The sequence below is a fragment of the Ictalurus punctatus genome, chromosome 12 (assembly GCF_001660625.3).
Source record: "Ictalurus punctatus breed USDA103 chromosome 12, Coco_2.0, whole genome shotgun sequence".
Lineage (NCBI taxonomy): Eukaryota > Metazoa > Chordata > Actinopteri > Siluriformes > Ictaluridae > Ictalurus > Ictalurus punctatus.
Window position 1 is genome coordinate 33,499,043 of NC_030427.2, and position 23,618 is coordinate 33,522,660.

Genomic DNA, 23,618 nt, shown 5'->3' on the forward strand with positions numbered 1-23,618 from the left:
GACTAATAGATTTAAGAATAGTTTTTTCCCAAAGCTATAACCATTCTAATCAAACACATGTACTGATTTCACAGTATAGGTATATAGTGTCTCAGAGCTGGGCATTTTATAGTACCCCCCCCGGAACAATTATTTTATTTATTCTTTCGTGTTGTTATATTTATTTTACTTTATTTTATTTTACTTTATCTTATTTATTTTATGTACATGTTGGCATGGAAGAAAAAAAGGAGTGGCTCTTAATTTCACTCTACATGTGTATAGTGACAATAAAAGGCATTCATTCATAACACTCAATACTTTACAAAGTCATTGTGTTCAAGCAGTCTCTTTATACTGTATTTGTGAGTACTGTGAATTTGATGCAGGTGTGCATGAGTGGAATGAATGTGAGTGTTCTGGGAATTGCCGTCTATGGTGGCCATGCTGGTAGGCCGCAGTGCAGGATGGGAAATATAGTCACTGGTTTGCTGTGATATGACAGAACATCCCCAATGGCGCTTCTCCTGAAGTGCCAAAATTCACTCCCTTCCCCGGTGGTCCTGGCCCTCTGGGCAAAATGCCTTCACAGCCCCTCAGGTTCCAATGCAGTTATTATCCGACAAGTAGCAAGTTCCTCGAGGAGCCGAGGAGCAGACATGCAGCTGGGGCTTTTTCACTGAGGTCATTCAGCAAGACCCAGGCTTGGGAAATTGTGTCGTTAGCTTTAGATAGGTGCTTGACTTGGTGGGCCTTTCTTGAGTGTGGAGCAACATTCTCAGTGGAGCAGGAAGGCAGAGCAATGTCCTCAGTGGAGCGAGAAGGTGGAGCATCGTCCTCAGCCAACTCTGCAGGCTGAACTTCGTTGGCTGTGTCAAGAGACTCAGACATGAACAGAACTTGGTTGGCTATGTCAACAGACTTGGGCGTGTGCAGAACTTGGTTGTCCGTGTCATCAGACTTGGACGTGAACAGAACGTGGTTGTCCGTGTCAGCAGACTCAGGCATGAGCAGAACCTGCTTGTCCATGTCATCAGACTCAGGCATGAGCAGAACCTGGTTGTCCATGTCAGCAGACTCAAGCATGATCAGAACTTGGTTATCCATGTCAGCAGACTCGGGCAAGAGCAGAACCAGGTTGTCCATGTCAGCAGACTCAGGCGTGATCAGAACTTGGTTATCCATGTCAGCTGACTCGGGCAAGAGCAGATATTGGTTGGTCATGACATCGACTTCAGGTGTGAGTAGAACCTGGTTGGTCATGATGCCGGCTTCAGGCATGAGCAGAACCTGGTTGGTTGTGACGTCGGTTTCAGGCATGAGGAGAACTTGGTTAGTCGTGTCAACAGACTCAGGCATGAGCATAACTTGGTTGGTCATCACGTTGGTTTCAGGTATAAGGAGAACTTGGTTGGTCGTGTTAGCAGACTCAAGCATGAGCAAATCCTGGCTGTCCATGTCAGTGTCCTTGGACTGGAACTTGGTGTGGGTGGTCGCCTTGTCGATCTCAGACTGGCACCTGGCTTGGAAGGTCACATCATCAATCTCAGATTGGAATTTGGCATGGAAAGTTACATCGTCGATCTCAGAATTCGGCATGGGAGATCATCTCTTCGACCTTGGGCAGAAACTTGGATCGGGAGGTCACCTCGTCAACCTCTGGCTGGAACTTGGCATGGGAGGTTGTCTCCTCAGACAGAAACGGTTTGTGAGGCCGTCTCTTCAACCTCGGGCAGGAACTTGGCTTGAGAGGTCGTCTATTCGACCTCAGACAGGAACTTGGCTTGAGAGGCCATCTCTTTGACCTCGGGCAGGAACTTGGCTTGAGAGGCCATCTCTTTGACCTCGTACAGGAACTTGGCTTGAGAGGCCGTCTCTTTGACCTTGCACAGGAACTTGGCTTGAGAGGCCGTCTCTTCAACCTCAGACAGGAACTTGACTGGAGAGGCCGTCTCTTCGACCTCAGACAGGGACTTGGCTTGAGAGGTCGCCTATTTGACCTTGGGCAGGAACTTGGCTTGAGAGGTCGTCTATTCGACCTCGGGCAGGAACTTGGCTTGAGAGGTCGTCTCTTTGAACTCAGACATGGTGTGTGATAAAACTCAATACTTCTCAAAGTCATTGTGTTCAAACAATGTCTTTACACTGTGCTTGTGAGTGATGTGAATTTGATGCAGGTGTGCCTGATTAGAATGAATGTAAGAGTTTTGGGAATTGTAGTCCATGGCGGCCATGTTTGTCGGCCACAGGCTAGGATGGGAAATGTAGTCACTGGTTTGCTGTGATATGACATGCAGTCTTGGTCAGATATCAACTTTGTAGGGTTGAGCTGTGTATTGACTGACATGGCAATTCCACAAAAATATTCCTGAAAAAATTAGGGCTTAGGCTTTTGCCCACATAAAAAAAAAAATCCATATTCTATTAACAGACAATTAGTATACTTGTAAACATTACACAGGCATACATACATGTCATAACAAAATCCTCTTTATTACACATAACTTTATTTATGGACTTAAATGTTGTGAATTCTTTATGTTTTCGGATTTCCTGATTTAAAACTGGTAAGTGGCTTTTATCCAAAGCGCTTTACACTGTGTCTCATTCTTGCCATTGGGAGCAACTTGGTGTTCAGTGTCTTGCCCAAGGACACTTTGGCATTTGAAGAAAAAATTTTGGGCCAGCCTTCAGTTCCGGACTGGGCAGCGTGGTGTAATTCCCCTCCAGTGGGAAGCCCCAGGAGTCTGAGTAGCTCTGCTGGCTGTATGGCGTTGTATAATTCCCCTACAGCGGGCGGCCCCAGGAATTCGGGTATCTCTGCTGCCCGCATAGCGTGGCGTAGCTCTTCGGCAGCAGGGGCATGGGAACTTGCGCGGGTGGTGACGTGGCGCATAGGCCGGCTTGCTGCAGCAGTTCTCGATCGAGCTAGGCTTATTCTCTTCCCAGTACGCCTCCCACTCGGCACAAAAGGCAGCGCTCATGCTGATCTGCTGCTTCCATGTGTTTGGCACAGTATTTTGTAACATCACGGGACTTGAAGCGGAAACAGGTGTAGATCAAAATCTTTATTGTCACTTCCCAGAATACACACAGGTAACGCGGTCTAGACGGGCTTTAAACACAAGACTAGATGCGAAGCAAGGAACTGAAACAGGACATGAAACCAAGACCGCGTAGCATACGTAACATCTTCAACACTCAAATACTCATACAACATAACTAACGTAAATACTGCGTGACGTACACAGCAACACGAGGTGTTTAAATAACCAATATAATTAAACTAAAGCATAGATACCTGGGGAAATAAAGACACACCATCGAACATAAGCCAATACCTGAACAGGAAGAGAACAAACCAAAAAATTTCACACAGTTCAGTCAAGTGCACACTCAGAAGCCGCGCCGCAGTGCCATCTGCTGGCGAGGCGTAACAATCAAGAACAGGAAATTCTTCAAAAATTGGTGAGAAGACAAAAAGAAAACTGGTCAGGGAGGCTGCCATGAGGCCTAGAGCACCATAAAATGAGCTGCAGCTCTTTCTGGCAATTGCCAGTTGCTCCCTACATGTAACAACTATCTCTGGTTTTCTTCATCCGTCTGTTCTATGGTGCAGGGTGGCAAGATGGAAGCCTTTTCTGTTGAAAAAAACACATCCAAGCCCAGCTAAACTTTGCAAAAACATATATCTGCTTTTCCAAAAGCATGTTGAAAAATTGGTTTGGATAAAAATATTTTGATGTCGGCACACAGGTGTGCAGTATGAGCATTGCAGTCTGGCTTGCTGTGGGAAGTATGGGTAATGGTAAGACATGCTTTAGAAAATCTATTCACCACCACCAGAATGACTGTATCACCTAGGTACTCAGGCAAACTTGTGACATAGTCCAGGGATACAGTATCTCACAAAAGTGAGTACACCCCTCACATTTTTGTAAATATTTTATTATATATTTTCATGTGACAACACTGAAGACTGAACACTGTACACTTTGCTACAATGTAAAGTAGTGAGTGTACAGCTTGTGTAACAGGTAAATTTGCTGTCCCTTCAAAATAACTCAACACACAGCCATTAATGTCTAAACCGCTGTGAGTACTACACTTTTGTGAGATACTGTATGTGCGACCAAGAGATCAAACATTCTCGTTAAATTTGCAGATGATACGACTGTCATTGGGCTCATATCAAAGAACAATGAAGCTGCATATAGGGAGGAGCGTGGTGTGACATCAACAACCTAGTCTGAAACATCAAAAAAGAATGATTACCAAAGAAATGATTGTGGATTTTAGCACCACTAAAAAGATAACCCACAGTCCAGTAACTATTAAAGAAGAGGTCATGGAGAGAGTCCCCAGCTACAACTTCCTGGGAGTTACCTTTCTCTCTCCTAGGGTGACTGCAGGTATAGTAGGCAAAGCACAACAACGCCTCTACATTCTGAGATGGCTAAAGAGAGATAACCTACTTCAGAAGCTGTTTGTCAATTTCTATAGATGTACTGTCGAGAGTATCTTGACAAATTGTATGACAGCCTGGTATAGCAGCTGTATCAAAGCTGCCAAAAAGACCCGCAGCAGGTTGTAAAAACCGATTCATTGATCTGCCATCACTTCAGCACCTTCTTAAGACTTGCTGTGTGAGAAGGGCCAAAAACTTCATCAAGGACATTATTCACCCTTGTCATAACTTGTTTAAGCTCTTCCCATCAGGAAGGCACTTTAGATCAACCCGTTTACTCACAAGCAGACTAAAAATATATTTTTTCCAACAGTAATAACTATGTTAAACTCTGCTATCTCCCTGTCTGACCATGTATAATAAGCTATAATTGCAATGTGTAACTCGTTATTGACTAATACATGCAATAATAATTCATGCTGCTATACACTTGTGCAATAAGTATATAGTATAAGTATTGTTAACTACTTGTACTTTGCTTTATTATAAATTGACATTTTTATCTTGAATCTAGGTTTTAAATGTGCCTTTTGGGTTGTCACAAGAGTAATTTCGTTGTGCTACAAGACAAATATAAAGTGCTTGAACTTGAATTTGAGCTTGAAAAGAACACCATACCCATGGGGAAGCATGGTGGTGGCAGCATCATTCTTTGAGGCTGCTTTTCATCAGCTGGGGCTTTAGTGAAGGTGGAGGGAATCATGAATAGCTCATGAAGTACCAGTCAATTGTGGCACAGAACATTCTGGTGTCTACTAGAGTGCTGAAAATGGAAAGAATTTTCACCTTTCAGCATGACAAAAATCCAAAGCACACAACCAATCCAATCTAAAGTTTTTAAATGGCCTAGCCAGAGCCCAGCCTTGAATCTCATTAAAAAAAAAAATCTGTTGTGTGACCTGAAGGAACTGTGCACAGCAGATGCCCTTGCAATTTGAGAGATCTGAAAAGTTTTTACAAAGAAGAGCGGGAAAATATTCCCAATTCAAAATGTCCCGAGCTGCCAGACTCTTACCAAAAAAGACTGAGTGATTTAATAAAATCAAAGGGTGCTTCAACAACGTATTAGTTAAATTTTTTCTGAAATGTGTCACTTTGGTTTTTAGTGGCATTGCAATTTTTAAATGTTTTGCACATGTGCAAAAGTTCTGATATGATTGATCTTTGTCATGAACCTCGAATCGGCACAGAAGCAGGAGCAGGCGGCAGGTGTAGAGCGTCGTATCGGGAAGTTCAAGAAACGTAGTTGTAAGACAGGCAAGGGTCAAGCGATCGGGCGCACTGGAAAACGGTGAGATTGGTAGCCGAATGACGTAGTGAGTTCTGGGCGTACTCAGCCCATGGCAAAAACTCGCTCCAATCCTCTGGGTTATTGGCACAGAAAGTACGGAGGAATCGCCCCAGTTCCTGATTGATTCGTTCAACTTGTCCATTGGCTTGTGGGTGATATCCGGAGGTGAGATTCACTGTTACTTCCATCTTGGTCATGAAGCTGGACCACACTCTGGAAGTAAACTGCGGGGCCCCTGTCACTGACAGTCTCCTCCGGAATGCTGAAATATCTGAACACATGCTGGAATAGAAGTTCGGCTGTCACGAAGGCGGTGGGGAGAGCAGGTAATGGAATGAAATGTACGGACTTGGAAAACCGGTCCACTGTGACTAGAACTGTGGTATTTCCTTGGGATCTTGGCAAATCTGTTATGAAGTCTACGGATATGTGTGACCATGGGGTTCGGGTATGGGTAAGGGCTTGAGCCTCCCAGCTAGGAGGGTCCGAGGTACCTTATTCTGTGCGCAAGATGAACAGGACGTCACCACCTTGTGTATATCTCCCTCCATATTGGACCACCAGTACTTCTCTTTTAGGAGATGGTGTGTGCTCTGTGCCCCTGGATGCCCTGTACCAAGTACCGTGTGTGCCCAGATGATGAGTTCTTGGTGGTACTCTTCGGGTACAAATGGTTTGTTCGGAGGACACTTTACGGGTACTTGTGACTGGGGAATCTGCTCTAGCTCCTGGTCCAGATCCCACTCTAGCGCACTGATAATACATGAAGGATGGATGATGTACTCTTCATGCTCATTGACACGTTCTGTGTGGTCGAGACAAGACAGAGCATCAACTTTTGTGTTCTTGGACCCGGGTCTGTAGGATAATGTGAAGTGAAACCTGGTGAAGAATAGGGCCCATCGGGCCTTTTCGGGGTGTGAGTCGCTTTGCAGTGCGAAGGTACTCCAGGTTCTTATGGTCTGTGAAGATGACAAAGGGATGTGTAGCCCCCTCTAACCAGTGTCTCCACTCCTCCAGTGCTAAATTAACTACCAAGAGTTCACGATTTCCCACATCATAGTTTCTCTCAGCGGGGGAAAGCTTCCGCGAGAAGAACGCCACCAGATGGAGCTTTGGCTTCTCTCCAAATCGTTGGGATAGAATGGCTCCTACCCCGGTCTCTGACGCATCCAACCTCCACTATAAAGGGTCTGGATGGGTCCGGATGTTTGATGATGGGTGCAGTTGTGAAGGCTTTCTTGAGCTTGTCGAAGGCAGATTGGGCAGTTGAATTCCATGACAGATGTTTGGGTTTCCCCTTTAGCAGGGACGTGAGGGGGTTGGCGATGGCACTGAAATTTCTGATAAACCTTCTGTAGAAGTTCGCAAACCCCAGAAACCTCTGTAGTTCCTTAATCGTCGTGGGTGTGGGCCAGTTTACTACTGCCTGGACCTTTTCTTGGTCCATGGAGATCCCCTCGGGGCTGATGACGTATCCCAGAAACGCAATGGTGGTTCTATGAAATTCGCATTTCTCAGCTTTAACATATAACTGATGATGGAGCAGTCGTTGTAGAACTTGGCGGACGTGGTGAACATGTTCCTCCCGGGAGTCAGAATATATCAGAATGTCGTCGATGTAGGCGATCACATGGCATCCCAGCATGTCACGTAACACGTTGTTAATTAGACATTGGAAGACCGAGGGAGCGTTGGAAAGCCCATACGGCATGACCTGATGCTCATAGTGGCCTGAAGTTGTGCTGAACCCAGTCTTCCATTCATCTCCCTCTCAAATCCGGACCAAGTTGTATGCACTGCGTAAGTCCAGTTTCGTGAAGATGGTGGCAGTGCGTAATTGTTCCAGAGCAGTTGGTACTAGAGGTAGTGGGTAACGGTACTTGACGCAACACTGGTTTAGTCCTCGGTAGTTGATGCATGGTCGTAAACCTCCTCCCTTTTTCTCCATGAAGAAAAACCATGCGGATGCTGGAGAAGTAGATGGTTGTATATAACCTTAGTGCAACGCTTCCTGAATGTACTCTTCCATGGCTTTTTGCTCAGTTACCGTTAACGGATAGACTCTCCCTCTTGGTGGTGTAGTGCCTGGGAGCAAATCGATTGCGCAGTCGTAATCTCGATGAGGAGGTAGTCCACTAGCCTTCTTCTTACTGAATACTTCTATGAGGTCATGGTAAACACTGGGGATCAGAACGTTGTCTGCCTTGTCCAGGCTCTCAATGGATGTGGATGCTAAGGAGATCACAGGGACTTGAAGACAGTGATTGATGCAGTGAGCTGACCAGCGAGTGATCTCCATTTGATTCCATGAAATTTGTGGATTGTGATGTTCGAGCCAAGGAAGACCGAGAACCACTGGATGCCGGGCCGTCACAATGACATGGAACGGAATTTTCTCCTGATGAAGAGCGCTGGTGTGGAGGTTAATAGGTTCGGTGCAGTGGGTGATTAAGCCATCTCCAATGGGGGCTCCATCAATGGCTTGGACATGGCGGGGGGTGCTGAGAGGACGAACAGGGATGTTATATTGGAGTATGGTCTCTTGGTCAATGAAGTTCCCCGTCGCTCCAGAGTCGATCAGCACCTCAAAAATACAGGAAATGCTTAAGTATTCTACTATAACGGGTAATACGAACGCAGACTGAACTGAGTACTGGGCAATGGGTTCTAAACTCACCCCTAGTTGAGGTTGTTTGGCAGTTTTAGTTTCCCCTCGGATAGAGCACTGTTTGAGAGGGCATTGTTGCACGAAGTGGCCCTTCTCGCCACAGAAGAAACAACAATGTTCACGGCGCCGTCGTTCTCTCTCCTGCATGCTCACCCGAGTCTATCCCAGCTGCATGGGTTTGCTAGGGCTCTCAGATGCTGGTGCTTCCGCCTCGTTGCATATGGAGTGGCGGCTCCGTAGTAGACGATCCAGGCATATAGCTACGTTGATGAGTCGAGAGTCAGCTGATCATCGCGGCACGCCAGCTCCGTTACGATGTCAGCATTTAATCCCCGGCGAAACAAGTTCATTCCACCTCTGAGGAACAGTTAGTTTGAATGTTGTTGAAAGGGACCTTGAGCCACGCTGAGTAGGTACTACTACGCGTCGGTCGTTGATTGATCGCAGATTGCGTGAGGGAACGTAAGCCTTCAGGAGAGAGTTGAGGTAGGAGGGTGCTGTTCCAGACAAGGTCTTGTAGGTGAGCATCAAGGCCTTGAATTTGATGTGGGCAGCTACAGGAAGCCAGTGGAGGGAGAGGAAGAGGGGTGTGACATGGGTTCTCTTGGGCTGGTTGAAGACGAGGCGTGCTGCTGCATTCTGAATCATCTGAAGGGGTTTGATGGAGCTGGCCGGGAGGCCCGAGAGTAGTTCAATTCAATTCAATTTTATTTGTATTGCGCTTTTTACAATAGACATTGTCTCAAAGCAGCTTTACAGAAATATCAACACGGTATACAGATATTAAAGGTGTGAATTTATCCCAACTGAGCAAGCCACTGAGTGGCGACGGTGGCAAGGAAAAACTCCCTAAGATGTTTTAAGAGGAAGAAACCTTGAGAGGAACCCGACTCAGAAGGGAACCCATCCTCATCTGGGTAACAACAGTTAGTGTGAAAAGGTTTGTTATGGATTTATATGAAGTCTGTATGGCCTTAGGAGCAGCCATAGTCCCAGCAGGCTGGAATTAGAGAAGACCAGCAGTCTGGAATTAGAGAAGAGTTAGTAGTGAGAAGTAGAAGTAGTGAGTTGCAGTAGTCCAGTTTTGAGATAACAAGAGCCTGGACTAGTATCGGTGTAGCCTGTTCGGTGAGGTAGGGTCTGATTTTCTTGATGTTGCACAGGATGAACCTACAGGAATGTGCAGTTGTTGAGATGTGGACTGTAAAGGTCAAGCTGTCATCAAGAATCAACCCAAGGTTCCTGGCAGTCCTGGTTGGCTTGAGTGTTGTTGAGGGACGGGCTGGGATGACGAGAAGCTCCGATTTTTTCAAAAAGGCTGGAAGGACAAATAGAGCTGGGTGTCATGAGCATATCAATGATATGAAAAGCCATGAGACTCAATCACCTGCCCTAGAGATGTAGTGTAGATAGAAAAGAGGAGTGGACCCAGAACTGACCCCTGTGGAATGCCAGTTGTGAGTTGCTGAGTTTCAGAAATACCTCCCCTCCATGATACCTTGAAGGATCTGTCAGAGTGATAGGATTCCACCCAGCGCAGAACCGTTCCAGTGATGCCCAGGCTGGAGAGAGTTGACAGGAGGATCTGATGGTTCACAGTGTCGAAAGCAGCAGAGAGGTCAAGTAGGATGATCATTTGGCCCGGTTGTTACGGAGAGCTTCTGAGAGCCAAGGGCTAGAGGTTGATGTGCGAGCAGGTCTCGAGGTTAGGGGGCAAATGCTGTCAAGAGAAGATGTTAGCGTGGAACATAGCATGTCAGTTGCGGTGTTTAAGTCAAGTGAGGAGAGGTGGCTATCAGAGGGAAGTAAGGTTATGACAACGGAGGAGAAATGTGAGGGGGAAAGGGAGCGAAGATTGCAACAAAAAGAGATAGAGGGAGGAGACAGTTGAAAGGGGAGAGGGGAGAGAAATAGAGAACTGGATAAAGAAAAGGTCAGAGGTGTGGAGGAGTAATGAGAAGATTGTGTGTGGTGCAGTTACGTGTGAGAATGAGGCCGAGCTGTTTGCCGGCTTTGTGGATTGCTGGTGTGGTGATCTGCTTGAGGTCAAATGTGGGAAGGAGAGCAAGAAAGTCAGCTGCATGTGGCTTGTCTAGATGAATGTTGAAATCACCAAGGACCAGAAGAGGAGTTCCGACATCTGGAATAGTGGACTGTAGCATGTCAAATTCATCAATGAACTTCCCCAGTTGACCTGGAGGATGGTAAACAACAAGAAAGTGCATTTTGGCAGGGTCAGTGACTGTAACAGCATGAAACTCAAAGGAAGTGTATGAGCAAGAGGGAGAAAGACAGGTAAATTTCCATGTTTTGGAGAGAAGCAAACCTGTACCACCCCCTCATCTGTTGGGACATGAGGTATGGGAGAAGTTGAAGTTGGAGGCCAGGGCAGTGGGTGTGGCAGTGTTCTCAGCATGGATCCAGGTCTCAGTCAGAGCCAGCACAATGAGGTTGGAGTGGGTTGCAAAGGCAGGAATGAAATCTGTGTTGCTGACAGCAGATTGGCAGTTCCAAAGTCCGATTGAGAATGAGAAGGAACCTGCAGAAGCCACATTAAGAGACCGTAGGTTGTCCAAGTTGTAAATGTTTCTGGGAGAATGCCATGGACTGAGCCTGTGGCAAATAACCAGGATAAACTGATGACACATGTTAGTGTGTGTAAACAGGTAACATCAAGAGGAATAAAGGGAGAAAAAGTATTGCTCAGTGGACTCACACAGGTAGACTCGCAGGTCTATACATGAGCTCGGTCTTTACACGAGCTCGGTCTTCACACAACAAGGGCTGACGCTTAAGCTGACTCTTCCGCCTCAGCGTTTCTTAATTATTAAATACTGCTGTGTTACTGAGTAGTTGCGTGAACAAGTGACTCCCGAGCGAAACCGAATATGAATACTGGAATTAGCTTTAATCTAGTACCGTGTATACAGCTCGTAGCAACAAGGAAGCACAGTCATAGCTTCTATCTGACAATTGGTGCTAAAACTAGTTTCAACTAAAAAAATCCAGAAAGAAACACTTACCAGTTACTGTTCGCCTGGGTCAGTAATCGTTTCTACTGTAGACAACTGGCAGGCACACTAATATAGTCCTCATAAGTACTGAGCACACCTCTTTAATTAGCAAAACAAAGAGTAGTCGTGTGAACGAGCGACTCCCGACCGAAACCAAATATGAATACCCGAATTAGCTTTAATCTAGTAATGTGTATACAGCTCGTAGTAACAATTAAGCACAGTTACAGCTTCTATCTGACAATCGGTGCTAAAACTAGTTTCAACTAAAAAAAAATCCAGAAAGAAACACTTACCAGTTACTGTTCACCTGGGTCAATAATCGCTTCTATTACACCCATTAGACACAATAAAAAATAATGAACTTTTAAGAACTTTTAAAAAGCATTATATTCTTTAAGACATTATTGTCACTGTACCTGTTTTTATCAGAAACAGTAGTCAAACACTGAAGCTAGAGTCCTAAATCATTCGAATGATTCACTCTTTGTCAAGATTCAATAAGATTGTCATGGTAATAGTGTGCCTTCACTGTGTTCCATCGTACATCTAATGTTTTGTAAATTCTTTTATACCCCTCTCCCGATTTATATCTTTCAACATGTGAGATACCATATATACTTTGTAAGATCTTTGAGGACCATGGTTTCAGCAGACGGACGAGACCAAAAAGATGTGAAGAAAATCCTTTAGAGACAGCTGGGCCTTATTTGGGGTTAAACAGAATCACTTCGTTGATGACAAAGGAAAGTTGTTTGTGTGAGAGAGAGAAAAAGAAAAAGTGAGTGTCTGTGTTTATTCACCCTGAGCATATGATAATTAATATATGTAAGCCTTCAGGTATGTGAATCAAGGAGAGGAACAGGGAAAGAAATATAGCAGGTATTTTACAACCCCACACACGGTGGATAGACTATGATACAAACTATAAAAAATATTCTACAACTAAATAAGGTGCAAAGCAAAGTAAAGTTGATGTGAATAACATTACAGAGTTTGGATCTTATTTTTTCACCTACATGAACAGAAATCGGTGACTGAAGGTGTGTTCCAATCAGAAGGCAGCTTTTTCATAGGCAACATCTTTTGAAGGCACCTCCCTCACTAGGCAACATTACAACCTCAGCAGGCAGCATGTTCAGGACAGCTTTCAGAGTCACCATGAGTAGCTAGGGGACCAGAGTGAGTATAGTCCGTAGAGACCGCGCTCCCTGTGTTTGTTTATCTGTGTGTTTGTTTGTTTCTTGTTTAAATAATAAAGACGGTGACCTGCACCTGCATCTGCCTCCTGTCTCGTTCCGTAACAATTTGAGAGTCTCCTGAATTAATCATAGTCCTTCCTATAACAACCAGAAAAGACAGAAACTTAAAACTCAATAAATACTTTTTACAAATTTAAATATTTCTCCTAAAAATATGATAGTTTAAAACAAAAACAAACAGGTTAGATTTTTTTTCTTAATCTGATTTACAATATACAGTGCATGTGTGTGGAAAACAAAATATGTTGTTAATCTTTGTGATGTGAATATATTTCACACATAATGAAGGTGGATATCGGCTCATTGTTATCTAATTGCTTTTGTTTTAAATCTAATCTAATCTGATCTGTCACAAATGCATATTTATTGTTGTTTAAATTAATGAATGCAATGTTGCCACTTTCATCCAACAGTTATTTATAACCAGATAACTACATTTTATTTTCCAGAAAACTATGACTGTGCAAGAAATACAAGAAGAAGGACCAATTTGTGAAGAAATGAAGAAGCCTGAAAAGACAAAATCAGAGCAACTGTTTATTAGAATTAATGTTAAGGAAAAGCACAAACAAAAAATGAAAATGCCAGAAGTTCTTCAAATAACTCCACATTCATTCCACTGGAAGGAGTCTTGTACAGAGAATGAATTAGTGGAAACTTTTCTACAAAGGCTGTTATTGATGGACTACAGAGCAAGATACATTACCACTGAAGAAGTGAATGATTTTGATCAGAATTACCTAGATACAGGAGATGATGAAAGTGTTGATGTGTTTGCTGAAATATTCTCCAAAAAGGCAGAATCATTTAATGGGGAAAGTCATAAAACTTCTATTCACCCCATGGATGTCCAGATGGCAGTGTTTCACTGCTCAGATCATTTCCTAAAGCAGTTAATAATGAATAAACTGGCTCAGTGTGAGTATGCTCTGCCTCTGCTGGTGCCCAATCCCTTCTCCAGAGAGATCGAGTTTCCTCTCTGGACCTTTCGCCAAATCAGAAAGAGCTGGAAGACCACAGACTCATCTAATAAGGAGATCAGTAAAACCCAGGCTGTTTATGAAGCTGAAACTCCAATGGTGGCTTTCTTCAGGTTTGGCTCTCCATCTTCATCCAAATCTCAGCTGATGAACAGCTTGATCAATGAGAAACATGACACATTCTTCCACAGACACTGTCCAGGCAGCAGCAAGAACAGGTTACTGCTGGATGGAGTGGTGGAGATCACTTGGTACTGTCCATCTGGGAAGGAAACTGATTATTTCTCTGACTGTGTTGCATTCTGTAATCTCCATGGTGATGCAGAAACTAATCAAGAGCAACTGGAGATCCTGACTGAAAAGTCCTCAGTGAATGTTGTACTTTTATGTCATACAGATAAAATCACAAATAAGGAAGTACTTCAGAAACTCTTAAATGGTGCCAAGCCACACATTTGTCTACTTTCTGAGGATGAATCAAGTGTAACTAGAATCAGAAATGGAAAATACAGAATTGGCCTTAAAGACAGAAATCAGTCAGATGTAGCCATGAACCTCAGAACAACTATCAAAGAGTGTCTTTCAAAGTCATCTTCAAAGTTCAAACTTGAAGATTTGTACAAAACTGAAATGATTACAAAAGATGAAGACGACCCTGAATGCAAGAGAGGGAAAGAAGCAGCTGAGATGATGATGATTCATTTGGAGGGAAATGAAGTGTCCAAATTAAAGGAACAATTTCTGCCCTGTCAGGGGAAGTTATGGCATGACTGGTGTGAGATGAACAAAGACCTGTGTCGACTTCAAGGGAACAACTTAGAAATGCAAAAGAGTAGAAAACAAAGAGAAATGAAGCAAATCCGTGAAGAGCAGCATAAATACAGACTCTCTGGTCTTATGGAACAATTCATTTCCTCACTGAATTGTCTACAAGAAAATGTAAAATCATTCTTTTTGAAATGGGTTGGGATTCTCCTGGACAAACGAACCTCAGATTATCTTTCTGCTCTTCATCACAAATACAATGAAAAGTGGACAATAGTTTTAGACTTTGAGAAGAAACATGATAAATCACATCAACTTAAGCAGGAGCAAATAGAACTTGAGGAGCTTTCAGAAAAACTGAATGCAACAACCTTTGGTTTGGAACACATCCTCAGAGAGATGGGTCAGATATATGAATCATGCATTTCTGTACAAACACGCAAGAAAGTATCTGAAGAAGCAAACATGTCCTCTCTCCCCAAACTTGCAGCAGAACTCATGATATCTGGTAATCCAATGGAGCTGATGGATGGAGATGCTGCACATGTTCCTCTGACCTGGGTTTCAGCAGTTCTAGAAGAACTTGTGAAGATACTGGGAGACCAGAGAGTGTTTGTGCTGTCAGTTCTGGGGATTCAGAGCTCTGGGAAATCCACCATGCTGAATGCCATGTTTGGACTCCAGTTTGCTGTCAGTGCTGGAAGGTGCACCAGAGGAGCCTTCATGCAGTTGGTCAGAGTGTCAGAGGAGATGAAGAAAGAGCTGAAGTTTGACTACATTCTTATTGTAGATACTGAAGGACTTCGAGCACTTGAGCTCGCAGGAAAATTCACTCAACATCATGACAATGAACTCGCCACATTTGTTGTTGGTCTTGGAAACCTGACCTTGATCAACATCTTTGGAGAGAACCCTGCTGAGATGCAGGACATCCTTCAGATTGTTGTTCAGGCCCTCCTGAGGATGAAGAAGGTCAGACTGAATCCCAGCTGTATTTTTGTCCATCAGAATGTCAGTGACATCACAGCTAGAGAGAAAAACATGGAGGGAAGGAGACGTTTACAGGAAAAACTGGATGAAATGACAAAATTAGCTGCAAAAGAAGAAGACAGTGAAGCTGAGTGTTTCAGTGATGTTATTGAATTCAATGTACAAGATGATGTGTATTATTTTGCACATCTCTGGGAGGGCAGCCCACCAATGGCACCACCAAACCCATGCTACAGCAGAAACGTTCAAGATCTAAAGAACGCCATTTTCGAAAAAGCTACCAAGTCTACTGGTTTGACTCTCTCACAGTTTAAATCACGCATTAGTGATCTTTGGAATGCATTACTCAACGAGAACTTTGTGTTTAGCTTCAAAAACACACTGGAGATATCAGTGTACAGAAAACTGGAGAATGAGTTTGGAAAATGGACCTGGACCCTCAGAAGTGCCATGTTAGATACTGAAGAAAAACTTCACAACAGAATTGAAAATGAAAAACTGAAAAAAATAGAAGAAAGAGATCTTTATTCTTCAATGAAAAAGACCAAAGAGGAATTGGACCAATCAGTGAAGCGTTACTTTGAAGAGGACAAAGACAAAGAAATTTTAATTCAATGGAGAGTGAGATGTGAAAACAAAATCAGACAGCTTCTTGAAGAACTTGTCATAGACACAAAACAAAATGTGAATGAAGTTATACAACAGCTACAGGCACGGGAGGCTTTTGAACATAAAAGGACACAGTACGATGAAAAACTGTTCAATCTGAGCAAAGACCTCGCTCTGAAACTCAAAACCACAACAACTAATGAACAACTTCTTAAAGATGAATTCGACAAAGTGTGGGACAGCTGGGTCACTGAACTGACAGAAGACACACCTCCAGAGAGAACGTTTGATTTTTGGGAGGATGCTGTACAGATTCTGTCTGTGGGAAATGAACAAACTTCTGTGTGTGAGCGGAAATCTCAACAAGACTACAGACAGATAGACAGACTGGGAGATTATTCATGTTACATTTCAAAACTGAAAAGTAAATATCCTCTTCATTACATTAATTTCATGAGTAAACCTTCTTGTGAAGACAATGAGTTAGTAAGAACTCTGATCAAAAATGTGATCAGAGAAACCGAGGGATCAATCAGTGAGATCTGTAACAGAATCAGAAGACTCGGGTACAAAGACAGCTACATACAGGAAATAACAGAGCAGGTCAGGAAAAGAGTTGAGGATCATCACAGTGAAAACCAGAGAATTAAGCTCAAAAAGGAGTTCACTCTGGATCTCTGTCTTCATGTGTGTGAACGTGCGAGTCACAGATTTACTGAACATCATAAACAATTCAGGGCTGCAAATGATCCAAGAGTTTATCTGTCCAAGCAGAAACCACAATATTACAGTGTCTTTACAAACTACTGCAGAGGAGCAACAACAACAAAAGTGTTTGGTGAACTGATCTGCAGTAACCTGAGAGAATCCATCCTGCATGCAGTTTACAATAAAACTGCTATTGATTTGGCAGATCAGATGAGATCAGACATGCCAGAGTTTAATGGTAACAGATCAAACCTTGAGAAACACATCCTAAAATGTCTGACAGAGGAGGAGAACTTTGAGAAGTACATAGAGTACATTCATGATCCAAAAGATCACTTCAAACACTTCATTACAGAGAAGGTTAATAAGTACATTACTGAAAATAACACCAGAGTTCTGAACCTTTTTAAAGGAAATCTAAAAGACAAAGAGCAGAGAGTAATAAATGCTGTTCACATTGCAGCTGAAGAGGTGAAGACCAGGCGTGGTGATGCAGACATGTGGCTGAGAAGTTTTACCAGTTCACTACAAGATGAACTGAGCTTAAAACAAATAACCTTCCCTGATCACAAAGAAATTATAGACTGTGATTTTCTACAGCAGGTTGTTAGTGAAGGTCTCACTGAAATGATGTCAGAGCTCCACAAAAGCTTTACCAGTGTAAAAGACATCGAAATGGAGAAGTTCAGGAAGAAACCAGATGAGATTCTGATTGAACACCTCTGTCAATGCTGCTGGGAACAGTGTCCATTCTGTAAAGCCATCTGTACCCACACAATGAAGGATCATGATGGAGATCACAGTGTCCCCTTCCACAGAATAGATGGTATAAATGGGTGGCATTACAGTGGTACAACAAATTTCTCCTCTGATTTCTGCACAACAAATGTGCAAAGTAATAAATCTTTTGAACCACATCATAATCCAAATGAGTCAGTACCTTTCAAATCATACAGAAGAGCAGGAGGAGTATATGAGTCCTGGAGCATCACCCCTGATAATTCACAGCTCACATACTGGAAATGGTTTGTGTGCAGATTCCAGAAAGACCTGGAAAAGTACTATAAGAAAACATTTCAGGGTGAGGGTGAGATCCCCAGTGAATGGAGAGAGTTCACTAAAGAACAAGCTATTGAGAATTTGGATGAATATATCTGATGGATCACTCTTCTAAACAGAACCTGGCAGGAACAGCAACTTAATCATGAACCAGTCATAAATAAAGAAGATCAGCCTGTATTAGTGACAACAGAGATAATAAGTAAATATTATTAAGAAACATTCAATAGATTATATTTAGAATAATCACTATATATATATATATATATATATATATATATATATATATATATATATATATATATATATATATATATATATACACACACACACATACACACACACACACAGTTTACCTTTTCTGTTTTCTTTTATCTGCTTCATGACAACATTTAAACATTTATCGTAGTATATCAGTGAAAATATTAATTATAGAAATTATACAATGTGCTTGATTGTTTTTTTATTTTTATTAAGATGTTCTTGTTTGAGGATCAGTGTTGCTATAATAAACAATATTACAACATGACTCTGTGCTTAAGACTTTTCTGAAGGTTTATATTTGATATATTTTATAATTTTTTTAAAGACAATTCAATTTTATTTGTATAGTGCTGTTTACAATGGACATTGTCTCAAAGCAGGTTTACAGAAATATCAATACGGTGTACAGATATTAAAGGTGTGAATTTATCCCAATTGAGCGAGCCAGTGGCGACAGTGGCAAGGAAAAACTCCCTAACATGTTAAGAGGAAGAAACCTTGAGAGGAACCCGACTCAGAGGGGAACCCATCCTCATCTGGGTAACAACAGATAGTGTGAAAAAGTTCATTATGGATTTATATGAAGTCTGTATGGCGTTAGGAGCAGCCGTAGTCCCAGCAGTCTGGAATTGGAGTAGATGAGAGCTCCATCCAGAGGCAGGACATCTGAAACGGATCAGGCAGGTCCGGAGAGCAGAGAGGATCAGGATCTCTAGTATCTCCATAAAATACTGTGTGGCTCGACAGAAGGAGAGAGGGACAGAAGAGACTATTAGGACTGTGCTTTGTGTATCAGAAAGCTTATTCATGGTAAGCTTGAGTACAAATACATTTTAAGCCTAGACTTAAACACTGACACTGTGTCTGAGTTCAATAAATGTTGGGTTCTATAAGAGAAAGCTCTTCCCCCTGCTGTAGCCTTCACTATTTGAGGTACCATCAAATAGCCTGCATCTTTTGACCTAAGTAGGCGTGGTGGATCAAAAGAAACCACAAGTTTGCTTAGATACTGTGGCACAAGACCATTTAGTGCTTTATAGGTTAATAATAGTATTTTATAATTAATGCAAGATTTTACTGGGAGCCAATGCAGTATTGATAATATCGCTGTGATATGGTCGTATCTTCTAGTTCTAGTTCTAGTTAGGACTCTAGCAGCTGCATTCTGGACTAATTGGAGCTTATTTATATTCCTACTGGAACATCCAGACAGTAAGACATTACAGTAATCTAATCTAGAGGTGACGAATGCATGAACTAGTATTTCCACATCATGTAGTGACAATATGTTTCCTATTTTAGAAATATTTCTGACATGAAAGAAGGCTATCCTAGTAATATTATCTACATGAGCATCAAATGATAGGCTGGAGTCAATAATCACTCCAAGGTCTTTAACTGCTGCACATGATGAAACAGAAAGACCATCCAGAGTAACCATGTGATCAGAAAGATCACTTCTAGCTACACGTGGGCCTAATAAAAGTATTTCTGTTTTATCAGAATTAAGTAGAAGAAAGTTAATTAACATCCGATGTCTAATGTCCTTTATACAATCCTCAACTTTACTAAGCTGCTGTCTGTCCTCTGGCTTCGCTGAAACATACAGCTGTGTATCATCAGCATAAGAGTGGAAGCTAATTCCATGTTTATGAATAATTTGACCTAGAGGGAGCATATATAAAGTAAAGAGCAGTGGGCCTAAAACAGATCCTTGTGGAACACCAAATTTAACCTCAGTACGCGTGGAGAAGTCTCCATTTGAATCTACGAACTGATAACGATCGGTCAGATCGTTAGACCTGAGCCAGGAGAGGACTGTTCCCTTAATACCAACAACATTTTCTAATCTATCAAGGAGAAAAGTGTGATCTATAGTATCAAAAGCTGCACTAAGGTCGAGTAACACAAGCAGCGAGACACAACCCTGATCAGAGGCCAGTAGTAGGTTATTCTACTAGAGGATAAAAGAACACGAGAAGATACGATAAAAGAACACGAGTAGAGGATAAAAGAACACGAGTAGAGACGATAAAAGAACACGAGTAGAGACGATAAAAGAACACGAGTAGAGACAATAAAAGAACACGAGTAGAGGATAAAAGAACACGAGTAGAGGATAAAAGAACACGAGTAGAGGATAAAAGAACACGAGTAGACGATAAAAGAACACGAGTAGAGGATAAAAGAACACGAGTAGAGGATAAAAGAACACGAGTAGAGGATAAAAGAACACGAGTAGAGACGATAAAAGAACACGAGTAGAGACGATAAAAGAACACGAGTAGACGATAAAAGAACACGAGTAGACGATAAAAGAACACGAGTAGAGGATAAAAGAACACGAGTAGAGGATAAAAGAACACGAGTAGAGGATAAAAGAACACGAGTAGACGATAAAAGAACACGAGTAGAGGATAAAAGAACACGAGTAGAGGATAAAAGAACACGAGTAGAGGATAAAAGAACACGAGTAGAGGATAAAAGAACACGAGTAGAGACGATAAAAGAACACGAGTAGAGGATAAAAGAACACGAGTAGAGACGATAAAAGAACACGAGTAGAGACGATAAAAGAACACGAGTAGAGGATAAAAGAACACGAGTAGAGACGATAAAAGAACACGAGTAGAGGATAAAAGAACACGAGTAGATGATAAAAGAACACGAGTAGAGGATAAAAGAACACGAGTAGACGATAAAAGAACACGAGTAGAGGATAAAAGAACACGAGTAGAGACGATAAAAGAACACGAGTAGAGGATAAAAGAACACGAGTAGAGACGATAAAAGAACACGAGTAGAGGATAAAAGAACACGAGTAGAGACGATAAAAGAACACGAGTAGAGGATAAAAGAACACGAGTAGAGACGATAAAAGAACACGAGTAGAGACGATAAAAGAACACGAGTAGAGGATAAAAGAACACGAGTAGAGGATAAAAGAACACGAGTAGACGATAAAAGAACACGAGTAGAGGATAAAAGAACACGAGTAGATGATAAAAGAACACGAGTAGAGGATAAAAGAACACGAGTAGAGACGATAAAAGAACACGAGTAGAGGATAAAAGAACACGAGTAGAGGATAAAAGAACACGAGTAGACGATAAAAGAACACGAGTAGAGGATAAAAGAACACGAGTAGAGGATAAAAGAACACGAGTAGAGGATAAAAGAACACGAGTAGAGGATAAAAGAACACGAGTAGAGACGATAAAAGAACACGAGTAGAGGATAAAAGAACACGAGTAGAGGATAAAAGAACACGAGTAGAGGATAAAAGAACACGAGTAGAGGATAAAAGAACACGAGTAGACGATAAAAGAACACGAGTAGAGGATAAAAGAACACGAGTCGAGGATAAAAGAACACGAGTAGAGGATAAAAGAACACGAGTAGAGACGATAAAAGAACACGAGTAGAGACGATAAAAGAACACGAGTAGAGGATAAAAGAACACGAGTAGAGGATAAAAGAACACGAGTAGACGATAAAAGAACACGAGTAGAGGATAAAAGAACACGAGTAGAGGATAAAAGAACACGAGTAGACGATAAAAGAACACGAGTAGAGGATAAAAGAACACGAGTAGACGATAAAAGAACACGAGTAGAGGATAAAAGAACACGAGTAGACGATAAAAGAACACGAGTAGAGGATAAAAGAACACGAGTAGAGGATAAAAGAACACGAGTAGACGATAAAAGAACACGAGTAGAGACGATAAAAGAACACGAGTAGAGGATAAAAGAACACGAGTAGAGGATAAAAGAACACGAGTAGAGACGATAAAAGAACACGAGTAGAGGATAAAAGAACACGAGTAGACGATAAAAGAACACGAGTAGAGGATAAAAGAACACGAGTAGAGACGATAAAAGAACACGAGTAGAGGATAAAAGAACACGAGTAGAGACGATAAAAGAACACGAGTAGAGGATAAAAGAACACGAGTAGAGGATAAAAGAACACGAGTAGAGGATAAAAGAACACGAGTAGAGGATAAAAGAACACGAGTAGAGACGATAAAAGAACACGAGTAGAGGATAAAAGAACACGAGTAGAGACGATAAAAGAACACGAGTAGAGGATAAAAGAACACGAGTAGAGACGATAAAAGAACACGAGTAGAGGATAAAAGAACACGAGTAGAGACGATAAAAGAACACGAGTAGAGACGATAAAAGAACACGAGTAGAGGATAAAAGAACACGAGTAGAGGATAAAAGAACACGAGTAGACGATAAAAGAACACGAGTAGAGGATAAAAGAACACGAGTAGAGACGATAAAAGAACACGAGTAGAGGATAAAAGAACACGAGTAGAGGATAAAAGAACACGAGTAGACGATAAAAGAACACGAGTAGAGACGATAAAAGAACACGAGTAGAGGATAAAAGAACACGAGTAGAGGATAAAAGAACACGAGTAGACGATAAAAGAACACGAGTAGAGGATAAAAGAACACGAGTAGAGACGATAAAAGAACACGAGTAGAGGATAAAAGAACACGAGTAGAGGATAAAAGAACACGAGTAGAGGATAAAAGAACACGAGTAGAGGATAAAAGAACACGAGTAGAGACGATAAAAGAACACGAGTAGAGGATAAAAGAACACGAGTAGAGGATAAAAGAACACGAGTAGACGATAAAAGAACACGAGCAGAGGATAAAAGAACACGAGTAGAGACGATAAAAGAACACGAGTAGAGGATAAAAGAACACGAGTAGACGATAAAAGAACACGAGTAGAGACGATAAAAGAACACGAGTAGAGGATAAAAGAACACGAGTAGAGGATAAAAGAACACGAGTAGACGATAAAAGAACACGAGTAGAGACGATAAAAGAACACGAGTAGAGGATAAAAGAACACGAGTAGAGGATAAAAGAACACGAGTAGACGATAAAAGAACACGAGTAGAGGATAAAAGAACACGAGTAGAGACGATAAAAGAACACGAGTAGAGGATAAAAGAACACGAGTAAGGATAAAAGAACACGAGTAGAGGATAAAAGAACACGAGTAGACGATAAAAGAACACGAGTAGAGGATAAAAGAACACGAGTAGACGATAAAAGAACACGAGTAGAGGATAAAAGAACACGAGTAGAGACGATAAAAGAACACGAGTAGAGGATAAAAGAACACGAGTAGAGGATAAAAGAACACGAGTAGAGGATAAAAGAACACGAGTAGACGATAAAAGAACACGAGTAGACGATAAAAGAACACGAGTAGAGGATAAAAGAACACGAGTAGAGACGATAAAAGAACACGAGTAGAGGATAAAAGAACTCGAGTAGAGGATAAAAGAACACGAGTAGAGGATAAAAGAACACGAGTAGAGGATAAAAGAACACGAGTAGAGACGATAAAAGAACACGAGTAGAGGATAAAAGAACTCGAGTAGAGGATAAAAGAACACGAGTAGAGGATAAAAGAACACGAGTAGAGGATAAAAGAACTCGAGTAGAGGATAAAAGAACACGAGTAGAGGATAAAAGAACACGAGTAGAGGATAAAAGAACACGAGTAGAGACGATAAAAGA

At 42.0% G+C, this 23,618-nt stretch overlaps 1 protein-coding gene across 1 annotated transcript in view; it reads left to right on the plus strand.

Moving 5' to 3' along the window:
* Positions 1 to 18,052, plus strand: part of LOC108272485 (interferon-induced very large GTPase 1) — a 34,392-nt gene extending 16,340 nt beyond the window's left edge. Inside the window, exon 5 of the mRNA XM_017480915.3 lies at positions 13,135 to 18,052. Coding sequence (XP_017336404.1) covers positions 13,135 to 17,895 — 4,761 coding nt within the window. The 3' untranslated portion in view covers positions 17,896 to 18,052. The remainder of the gene's footprint in view (positions 1 to 13,134) is intronic.
* Positions 18,053 to 23,618: the final 5,566 nt, after the last annotated feature.